Source organism: Rosa chinensis, chromosome 5 (assembly GCF_002994745.2).
Source record: "Rosa chinensis cultivar Old Blush chromosome 5, RchiOBHm-V2, whole genome shotgun sequence".
Lineage (NCBI taxonomy): Eukaryota > Viridiplantae > Streptophyta > Magnoliopsida > Rosales > Rosaceae > Rosa > Rosa chinensis.
The window spans coordinates 35,279,327-35,290,458 of NC_037092.1; the positions used below are offsets into that span (position 1 = coordinate 35,279,327).

The 11,132-nt window shown below is 38.6% G+C and overlaps 2 protein-coding genes and 1 non-coding gene across 3 annotated transcripts; 1 reads left to right on the forward strand and 2 right to left on the reverse strand.

Moving 5' to 3' along the window:
- Positions 1-6,879: 6,879 nt before the first annotated feature.
- LOC112168598 lies at positions 6,880-6,997 on the reverse strand. The gene has a single exon (XR_002924357.1). It is a non-coding gene; the product is annotated as a U5 spliceosomal RNA (small nuclear RNA).
- Positions 6,998-7,845: 848 nt separating this feature from the next.
- Positions 7,846-8,907, forward strand: LOC112203714 (mitogen-activated protein kinase kinase 9). The gene has a single exon (XM_024344638.1). The coding sequence runs from the start codon at positions 7,846-7,848 to the stop codon at positions 8,905-8,907; it is 1,062 nt and encodes a 353-aa protein (XP_024200406.1).
- Positions 8,908-9,271: 364 nt separating this feature from the next.
- On the reverse strand, positions 9,272-10,161 carry LOC112203975 (kinesin-like protein KIN-14K). The gene is made up of 3 exons (XM_024344866.1): positions 9,819-10,161; positions 9,587-9,687; positions 9,272-9,413 (listed from the first exon to the last, which is right to left on the reverse strand). The coding sequence occupies exons 1-3, from the start codon at positions 10,154-10,156 to the stop codon at positions 9,349-9,351; spliced, it is 504 nt and encodes a 167-aa protein (XP_024200634.1). The 5' UTR covers positions 10,157-10,161; the 3' UTR covers positions 9,272-9,348.
- Positions 10,162-11,132: the final 971 nt, after the last annotated feature.

Below are 11,132 nucleotides of genomic sequence, written 5' to 3' on the forward strand. Positions count from 1 at the left end.
TAATCCATAAGCACAAAGTTATGCTTTTTCTTCAAGACACCTAGGTTCCTTTAGGTCCTGTGCACAAAGAGAAAGGATATCAAACTAGATGTGTTGAAAAAAAATACAGAATGAACAGTAATAAGATCCTTGAGTGAGGTTATAGAACTACATGATGCACCGAAGGATGAGGGTTTTTTAATGTGACAATTTGCACCCACTAATCAGGTTCAAAGAACCACCCAAATTATACAAGAATGCAGTCGAGAGTTCTTGGAACATCTCACTCTCTTTTGTATGCTCTCTTACATCATATTGGTCCCCTTTGGTTACAACAAGATCTCCTTTGTCACTCGTCCTCACATCTAAACAAGCAACAACCTAGCTTAAGTAATAGAATTCGGAGACAACTTTCACAATTTGTATGTGAAAGACAATGAGGTAAATAATTATCAGAGCTCTGATAATTCAACTTCGTAAGTTTGGAACCTTTCTGTAAGTATATTGGGTAATTACCATTCAACACATGACTTTCCCAAAGTCACTAGGAGATCAAAGGCTGCAAAGGTTTAGGAGATATTTCTCCTGATTTTCCAGTGGCTCAAGGCAATAGAAGAAATTTGTAGAATCGGATCACCAAGAGGAAATCAAGGAGAATCACTATCACTGATGTTGGATTAAAGGTGAGATTCATTTCATATCATTTTACATGATTTAAATTGATTTGGATACCGGATAGATTGATCTGATATGCTTATCTTCATTAAAAGGTTTTCGACATGCATATCAAATGGAGATCAGATATGCACAAAAAATAGGAAGATTTGATTTCAGTTTTAAAACCTTTATATACATATCTTATTCTGTGGTGCTAAAAGAGATTTGATTGAGGGGGAGTCTTGCTCCTCTATAAAAGGTTTTGAAACTGCATTTTACAAGTAGAGTTTTTTAAAAAGAGTTTCGTTTGTGTGAGATATAGTTCTTGCAAACTGTTTTGAAAAACTCTAATTGTTTATGGTATTTGATATTGCTCACTACACTCACTACATGCATATCATTCAAGATCAGTGAGGCATCTGTTTCACAAGAAGATCCAGAATTTCAGTTCTTGATAACTATAATAGGCTGTGTCATTCTTGTGTAGAATAGGGTCTTCAAATTATAAACAAGTTAGCTGTGATGCTTGTAAAGTGGTTGTGTTGAACACCACAACTTGTGTGTTGTAAGAACTTGATTTCATAGTGGATTTTTCTTGTGTGTGGGCTATATAAAACGTCTCGCAGTGATGTTTCCTCAATGGTGAGGTTTACACTGCGTTAGCAATACTTGTGTTGATTTTTCATAATTATCTATTTTGTTCCATTTAGTGTTTTCAATTGGCATTAGAGCGGGTTCTAGAACTTTCTAGTGATCCCAGGAGAAATGGAACACTCACGTGATAGGGCTGCAGGAGGATCCGTCAACAGTCCTCCATGGTTTGATGGATGATGTGAAAAGTACACAAAATGGAAGATATATATGAAATCTTACCTTTTTGCACAAGACGAGCATGTATGGAACATTGTCGCAAATGGATGGAAGGCACCGGTGGTATCGAGTAAAAATGAAGGATCTTCCACAAGCATCCCAAAGCCAAGAAAAGATTGGTCAGATGAAGAGGTACGTGATCTTCAAGAGGACTTCAAGGCAAAGAATAGCACATTCACAGCTCTATCTGAATGAGAAAAACTGAGAATCAGTCACTGTGATACTGCCAAGCAAACTTGGGATCTCCTTCAGATAACCTATGAAGGTAACAAAAAGGTACGAGCTCAAAAACTGTAGAGTCTGATCTATGAGTTTGAAACCATGGCTATGGGGGATGATCAGACAGTAGATGATTTTCATGGAAGAATTCTGAAAATTGCTGGTCAGTGTCGTAGCTTGGGAACACCGTTTGAAGATGACAAACTGGTCAAGAAGATACTGAGAGCCTTGCCTGAAAAGTTTCACTCCAAGGTTACTAGTATTGAGGACTCGTTTGACATTGATGTATATCCCCTCGATGAGCTCATTGGGAATCTCAAAACATATGAGATGAGGTTGAAACCTGAAAAGAAGAACAAAAGTGTAGCTTTCAAGGCAGTGAAAGGAGTAGAGGAGGAAGAAGAAACACTAGATCTTGCTCTTTTGACAAAAGAATTTAAAAGATTTCTCAAAAACAAGAACTCGTCTAGGAATTTTGTTCCTAGGAAAAACTCTTATAATGGTAGTAGTAGCAGCAGTGACTACAATGGAAAGAATGGGAAAGGAGGTTTCAAGGGAGCTCCTTCAAGGAAAACCAAGTGCTATGAATGCGGTGGCTACGGTCATATTTCTACTGACTGTGGCAATAGGAAGCATGGGAATAGCAACAATAAATCTCTTCTTTCTACATGGAGCGATGATGAGTCTATAGAAGTGGAAAATGTGGCCTTTGTGTCATCACTTCTACCTGATTCTGATAGTGACGAGGCTTTCTCTGATGATGAAACAAATATCCGCTGCAAACAACTCTACAAGGCTTCTAAGGCCACGTTACTCAGAAACTTGATTTTGGAAAAGGAAATTGAAGTTCTGAGGACTGAAAAAGAAAAAATGGAGCACTTGTTGGAAACTTCACAGTCTGTGTGGGAACAAGAAAGAAACAAGCTTATGAGTGAATTGGCTGACTTGCGACCAAGGTTCTTCAACTTGGAAGGCTGAAAAGACTGAATGCTTCAACAGAATCAAAATACAGGAAATCTAGAATTGGACGTTGGGGGACAACAAGCCTTAAACTTGGATATGTTGACTAAAAACAAGTCCCTGCAAGATGAGTTAAAATCGACTCAAGAAAAATTTACTAAGTTTGAAGTCACCTCTGGGACTATGTCAAAATTAGTTGGGTCAAGGAGAGCTCCTCATGACACGTGCGGACTAGGATACACTGGAGAGAACTCTAAAACTACCAAGTTCGTAAGAGCATTGAGGCAAATTGCAGAAAAGAAGGAAGCCTATGTTGATGACCACGTCACAATGCTCAAAGACTTAAAGGTAGGTCAACCAACACAGGTAAAGGTTGACCAAGAGACTTCCACTGGTCAAGACAGGTATCCAAACTCTAGAACTTTTATTCCAACTTGTCATCACTGTGGTAAGATAGGACATATTAGACCTAGGTGCAATGAAAGATGGTTAAATTCAAATGCTTCTCAAGAAAAATGCATTGTTGAATCTCTACAGTATGAACTTAGAGAACAAAAGGAACTCATTTTTAAACTAACTGAAATGTTTTCTAAGAAGGACGACCAAACTAGAAGTGGAAAACCTGTCTAGACTAAGAAAAGTGCAAGTAATTGTCTTCTAGCTCTGTTTAATGAAACTGATGCTACATGTCTCTTAACTCGTGCAAGTACAGCTCAGCAAACTATTCATATTGTGGCAACATGCTTGGTAGCTCTAACTGCCTTGGCGGACAAGCGACGAGATTTTTGGTATGTTGATAGTGGGTGTTCTAGACATATGACTGGACACAAAGCCTGGTTTGTCTCCTTTAAGGAGGAAAACATGACTGGTTCTGTCACTTTTGGAAATGGATGAAAAGCAAGCATTCTAGCTCGGGGCACAGTCAACACTACAGGTATACCTAATCTCAAAAATGTTTTATATGTTGAAGGATTAACTGCAAATCTAATCAGCGTCACCCATTTGGCTGATGACTATGAAGATGTGTGGTTTAACAAACAGAGGTGCTTGGTGCTAAATCAGAAAGGAGAAGGTATTATGTGAGGTAAGATATCTTTTGATAACTGCTATCACATTCGAGCTAATGAATCTTTCAGCTTGCAGTCATGTTTGTATGTGAGATCCACTGAGGAGACTTTTGAGCTTTAGCACAGAAGAATGAGACATGTGAACTATCACCTCAGGACTTACAGAAGCTATCTTACAAGCAATGTGTCAGAGGCCTGCCAAATCTGAATGGCAAGATTGATAAGATGTGTGGCGAATGCAAAATTGGAAAGCAAACCAAGGCACCTCACAAGGTGGTGAACTCAGCAACAACCTCAAAAACTTTGGAACTGTTGCACATGGATTTAATGGGACCAGCTCAGTCTAAAAGTATTGGAGGTAAGAGTTACATGTTAGTAGTTATGGATGACTTCTCCCGATATACATGGTTCAATTTCTTAAAAGACAAAGTAGAAACCTTTGAGTCATTTAAGAACTTGAGTCAAAAACTGATAATTGAAAAGAAGTCATTCAATAATTGCATGGTCAGAGTAAGGCAGATAATGGTTCGGAATTTAAAAATACTGCTTTTGCTAACTATTTTCATGAGCTTGGTGTATCACATGAGTTCTCAGCTCCAATCACTCCTCAGCAAAATGGCATTGTGGAAAGAAAAAATAGGGTGTTGCTGGACATGGCTCGAGTTATGCTACATGCTGCAGGTTTAAGTACACACTTTTGGGCTGAGGCTATAAGTACTGCATGTTATACAATCAATAGAGTCTTCTTAAGACCAGGTACAGATCAAACAGCTTATGAGTTGTGGAAAGGTAAGAAACCAAATGTAGGACACTTTCATGTCTTTGGAAGTCCATGCTACATTTTACGAGATAGAGAGCATCTTGGTAAGTTTGATGCTAGAAGTGATGATGGTGTATTTCTGGGGTATTCCATTAACAGTAGGGCTTACAAAGTCTACAATAAAAGAACTCGAGTTGTTATGGAATCTATTAATGTCTCTATTGATGATGAGTGTATGAAACATGAAGACTCATTTGCAAATCCATCGTCCATCTCTATCACACCATCATTAAACACAGAAGTTCCAACTGAGGAAGAGGAAATACTTGACAACATTTTTGAACCAGCTCCTATCCAGAGGAGAGGGTTCAAGCAAGTTCAAAAGGACCACTCTAGTCAGGATATCATCGGTGGTCTATCAGATGGACCGACAACAAGGGGACAAGTTGCAGCACAGGTAAGTCTAGCTGAGGTAAGTCAAGAGAATGTATTACTGTGTTTTATTACCAAAAATCTGCTAAGCATGAATGTTATATCCCATTTTGGTTTCGTGTCCATAGTTGAACAAAAAAATATTAAGCCTTGTTGGATGATAACTGGATTAGTGCTATGCAGGATGAATAGTTCCGTAGTTAAAGAAAAATATTAAAGAGCAAACAGAATCTATAAAGAATCTCACGACTTAGACCTCAGACAAAAACTTCTATCCTCTTGAATCATGGAATGGGGAAAAGTAAAAGATAATTACTTCTAAAATGTACGATTTACGATCATGTTTTGAAAATTTAAGAGTTCACATTTATTTCTTTCATTATCTAGAGAGTTGAGTGGGTTTTACATTTGATCTTGTTTTCTTCTAGAATTCCAGAAGGCACTTGAACGTCGAAAGTCCTGTTAGATATTATATGCTCCCTAGTAACGAAAGAAACAAGACATGGAAGATTATTGTAATTCCGGTACATCTTGAGCAATCATTAACAAACAAGTGTGAGAAAATGATATCTTGCCTCCATTTTTCGGGGTGGAATTGAAATTGTCACCATAGTTGCAGGTAGATGAAATCCATTCTTTGTTTTCATCCGACTGAAAATTTGTATTGAAGTATGTCAGCCCCAATAAATCAAGTTATGTATAGTGTACAAATATGCAGCAGAAGCATTACTAAGAACTCTTCATTTTGTACCCAAAAAAAATAAAAAATAAATTGTTTATGACATACTGGCATCGCTCTGTAAGAGTGAATGAAGAGAAGGCCTTAGGTAGGGCTGCCACGTGGTGGGGCAGTGCGGCCCTCCAATCACTACCTAGCAGGGGGGTATTTTGGATATTTTACCTTGCAAATTGAGGACAGTTTTGGAACAAGAATTTTTTTTTTTTGAGTTTTGATTGGTGGGCCGCACTGTCCTACCACGTGGCAGCCCCTACCCAAGACTTTCACCCAAGTTTAAACACGGTCAGAAACATAAACAGCAAAATCTATAATACCTTTACATATAGAAAAATCGAGAAGTACAAATGTGTATAATCATCAAAGAGTCCAAGAGGGATTTGTATTCACATTAGTCTTATAGTTACAAAAAGTAGAAATAGAAATTTACTGAAAAGTTGAGGCATGAAGCACTGACCGGCCTTGTCCCTTTTCCTCATTGGATTCAAAAAGGAGCTGAAGTCCAAGACAAATCTTTCTCAATATATTCACAAAGCGCTTCAGCCATCCTGAAAAACATTGAAGGGCTGAGAATTTTTTCACAATTTAAAAAGTGACGTTTTCTTTTTTTGTTTCATTGTAATTGATTGGTTAGGGTGTTGGTTAAATTACATGATTAACTGAAGAAAATGAGATGCTTTTTACCATTTGATAGTAGCTAGCCTTCTACTTTAGTGTGTTTCTTTTTGCTGGGGGATAGAGGGAATTTGAATTAGCTAGACTGCTAGAGTCTCATCAACCATTGTAAAGACTAAAGAGAGCCAGTATTGGACCAATTAGGTCTTTATTTTGTTTTATTTACTTTACTTTGTGGTAGAAAATTTATTCCATACTAAGAAAATCTACTGTAATAAGAGTAGAAGTCTTGATTTTACCCGTTGCAATTATTTTTGGTTAAAGAACTATAATTCGAAAAATCTCAGCCGCCTCATTGGTGTGAGGTGCCACTACTAGCAGAACAACAATTACCTATAGATTTTAATTTGTGTGCAATGAGACTTTCTCATACGGATTTCGATATGTGATGACTTTTATCCATAATACACGCATAGATTGAGTTACCGTGCGGTTTGAAAATGGGGTAATACTCATTTCATACGGATTATTTTGTTCGTGTGAATATTTGGCATGGGCCCCACTGTTTTTTTTTTTTTTTGAGGGGCACCTGCAGAGGTGCACCCTTCCAAAAATAGACGTATGCCACTTAAAGCGCCGCGCACACGGTAAATCTTTAGTAAAAGGCGAAAGAATAGTTCGCTCTGCGCTCAATGCGTGGGCCCCACTATCTTTCCATAAATATAAGTTGCCTTAATGAAATGCAGTCCATGTGAACAACTCTATTTCACACATATTTCTGTGTCAAATATGTAAACTCCATGTGAAATATTCACACATTTGCAACTGATATCCGTGTGTCTTTACCTCAGTAACCACTAACTGTCATGTCAATTCTCATTCGATTGCTTACACGGAATTCTGTCTCTAGTCTCCTTTTTCACATGGAATTTTGTAGCTAATTCGTCTCTCCATAATTCACATAACATAAAAAATTAACGATTTCTAAATAAACTAATTTATAATACTTACAAAAATTAGTATGAATTGATATTCACATAGATATCTATGTAAAAATACTAACTGAATGAGTATGTTACTAACTCACCAATGTTATCGAAATTGCTTGCTACCTCACCCTGATTAAAAAATAATAATAATAATAAAGAACAACTAAGTTTATATCTGTGGGGACGCAATGTATCCCTTTTTTTTTTTTTTGAGGAAACGCAATGTATCCCTTAAATTGCAGTAAGGGCAAAATACGTTGCCCAAGAAAAAAGCCTTCTATACATAAAATGATAAAAAAAAGAGCCTATATATTATTTTAGTAGGAGCAGCAGCCCACACTAAAATACCAGTGGAAAAATGCCAAAAAAAAGGAAAAAAAAAAAAAAAGGGAAAGTTTCCTAAATTTAAAAGGAGCCGAGAGTTCCCTTATCAAAACTGGAATACCCTGACGTAGTCACCAAGCGAACGTAGTCCGTCATATCCTAGGAAAACGAAAGTTTCCCAATCATATATATAGGAGTAGCATCACTCCAGTATCCCACTCACAACTTCAGATCAACATGGCTCTTCTCCAACAACGTCGCAAGATCCCCTCCTTGTCTTTAGCCTCCACCCCCGTCCACCACCGCCCAATTCTCTCCCTACAAACCATCCCTCGCCCCGCCGTCACAACCACCATCACCTCCTCCTCTTCCACAGCACCCATCTCCGCCTCAGACCTCGAGCGACTCCAAGTCTTGGGTCACGGCAGCGGCGGCACCGTCTACAAGGTCCTTCACAAGCCCACTTCCACCCCTTACGCTCTCAAACAACTCCACTCGCCGGCTGCTGACTCCTCCTCCGATAACAACACACTTCAGAGTGAACTCGACATCCTCCGCCGCACAACCGGCTCTCCCTACGTCGTCCACTGCCACGCCATCTTCGAGAAGCCCTCCGGAGACGTGTCGGTTCTCATGGAGTACATGGACTTGGGTTCTCTTGAAACCTTGCTCAAGTCCCAAGGTCCCTTCTCCGAAGAAAAGCTTGCCCCCATCGCACGCCAAGTCCTCGAAGGCCTCGACTACCTTCACAAGACTCACAAGATTGTTCATCGCGACATCAAGCCCGGGAATCTTTTAATGAACAACAAGAAGGAGGTCAAGATCGCCGACTTTGGTTGCAGTAGTGACGAGTCTTGCAGTTCCTCTGTGGGGACTTGTGCTTATATGAGCCCGGAGCGGTTTGATCCGGAGAGATACGGTGGAAGTCACAATGGCTATGCCTGTGATATATGGAGCTTTGGGGTGACTATAATGGAACTCTACATGGGTTACTTCCCCTTGCTCCCGAAGGGTCAGAGACCGGACTGGGCATCTCTTATGTGCGCTATCTGTTTCGGAGAGGTGCCGTGCTTGCCGGAGGGTGCGTCGGAAGACTTTAGGAGCTTTCTTGAGTGCTGCATGCACAAGGAGGCCTCCAAGAGGTGGACAGCGGCTCAACTTTTGACCCACCCGTTCGTCTGCAAGGCTCCATCCGAGGAATGCAAGCCAAACTTGTTCGACAAGAAAAGAAAACGTGATGATGATGGCGTTGAGCGAAGTGAGAGATCTCAAAAATCAATCAAGATTGAAGTATGTTAGTTAAAAGTTCATGTGTTATTAACCAAGGTTGAAGATAATTTGAATCTTTGTAAATATTTATCTTCTTCTCAATTGTATGTATCAAGGACATGATGGTGCGAACATTAGGATCATTTGTATTTCATATTTCATCTCTCTTTTGAGCAATTTTTATCTCCGTGCAATCCAAATTTGTTAAACAAAAAGGGAAAATGCAATGATGATCGAACAGAGAGATCTAAAAACTAAAAGTTGTACTATGACAATTAATAGTACATATATTACAAGGTGATTTTGATGTTTGAAGTTTCCACTTGTCATTTCATTATAAAGACAACTGGAAACTACTAACGGCCTAGAAGGAAGCAGCATAATTATGAATAGTTGAATACACAGTACAATACAGTGAGTTTCTAACAACAATGCCAATTATGTAACAGACTCTATCGCTTTCAAAATTGCTTATTGCCATCGTTTGCCAGACTTCACCGACGAGGTGCTGCTTCCAGCAGTAGCTTTCCTAGGACCTGACATGAATTATACAAAGAAAATACCAGAAAAATGAGTAGAAAGTGGGCGGCATTTACATAACTAGAAGTATAAGATTCAGTAAATTAGAGCGGCGGCGGTAGAAGGTAGATCAATCACTGCAACTCTAAGGTTGAATACAAGAGAGAAGAGGATTCAAATCGATACATACTCGGCAAAACCTTTGACGAGCTTCTAACCAATGATGAACGAGTGGCTTTTGTATCGACCAACTTAGGTGTTGGCTTTGGAAGTTTAGATGTTGGTGCAAACCTTTAAAACAAATTCATTAAAAAGAAAACATAAAAACAAAGCATTAGATTCATAGGATCTAAGGGAGTTTAATGACGAGAAAAGTCATATAAAATTCCATTAATAGCATATAATGAAAATGAGAAACCCACCTTACAGTCGGATGGGATGGTGTCTTCTCGCCTAGAGCATTCTGAGCTTGAGTTTTCTTGGCTTCTGGAGTTTCAGTAGTTGTGCGTTCTGTTGGTTTTGTAACTTCAGGAAAAAGAGTAAACTCCACAGCAGAACTGGACATTGAACCATCGGTTTCTGTTCCCATTGAAAGAACACCATCAGATATGTCGCTCAATCTCTCCCCAGTATCTTCATCGCCAAAGCCCAAGAGCTCAAAGTCTTCATTAAAATTTTGACTTGCATCGCCTTCATTAATATTTTGACTTGCATCGCCTCCAAGTTTTGACCTCTGCTTATGATGTCTAAAGTCATCCATTGACAGCTGAGTTAACAAGATGCATGCTAGCATCTAGCTAACTCGATCGATCATAAATAATGAGTATTATCTCTTTTAGTTCTGCTGCCTTCTTAGTTTTACTTGTAATGTTGGGTTAAGTTTGCCTTGTTCTGTTCTATAATCTCCTGGGGCAAAAATGGTGAAGAATGATGAGTAGGCTAATCATGGTTTTACTTAATTTAGTCCCAGACACAGATATGAGTAGGCCATCAATCTTGTAGGTGCATCCAGATTCATGATTATTATCATATTTTGGGCCTCTATCTAGGTGGAATTTTATAGAGTTTACTGGTTAATGGTTTTAAATATCCTAATATTCATTTGCGTTCTTATTTGTTGGCTTGCAAGGTGGAAACTGAGGCATCTTATCTGTTATTCTCAAGTGCTTCTCATCCCACTTGAGTTGAACTAATGTAAACATTATTGAGAAAAAAAAAAAAAAACTAGCTACAGATCCATTTATTGTCATGGATGGAGACAATAAACTAAAATCTTTTTACTTTGATCTTTCATATAAACCAGGAACCAGCTTTCGTTACACCATCATCTACCCCACAATCCAAAACACCCCAAAAGACTCCATTTCACAAATCCCAAATCCTATTTCTTCCTTAAACTGGTCTACTATGTACGTACATACATATTGTTCTCAGTACAGTAATTTTGTTTGAATAAAGCATCCTACAGGTTTCAATTTGATATAGATAATCTAGCTACAAATACCTTGAACTATATGTTGCATATTAGTTTGTAATCTTAGTTTGTGTAATTTTTTCTTTATTTCAGGCATGGATGGATCATATGAATGTCTAATGGAACTGAGTCAACTGACAGTAATGAAATGCAATACAAGGGAGTTTGGTATGATAAGCTACAGAAGATACCTTAAACTGCTATGGATGATGACAAACTCTAAGCCTTGTTTATCCTTCCTTGGATGTCTAATGGTAATTTT

Coding starts and splice junctions, on each gene's coding strand:
- LOC112203714 (XM_024344638.1), top strand. CDS start 7,846: ATGGCTCTTCTCCAACAACGTCGCAAGATCCCCTCCTTGTCTTTAGCC.
- LOC112203975 (XM_024344866.1), bottom strand. CDS start 10,156: ATGGATGACTTTAGACATCATAAGCAGAGGTCAAAACTTGGAGGCGAT. Junction 9,688..9,818: donor CCATCCCATCCGACTGTAAG/GTGGGTTTCTCA, acceptor TTTGTTTTAAAG/GTTTGCACCAACATCTAAAC. Junction 9,414..9,586: donor CTCGTCAAAGGTTTTGCCGA/GTATGTATCGAT, acceptor AATTCATGTCAG/GTCCTAGGAAAGCTACTGCT.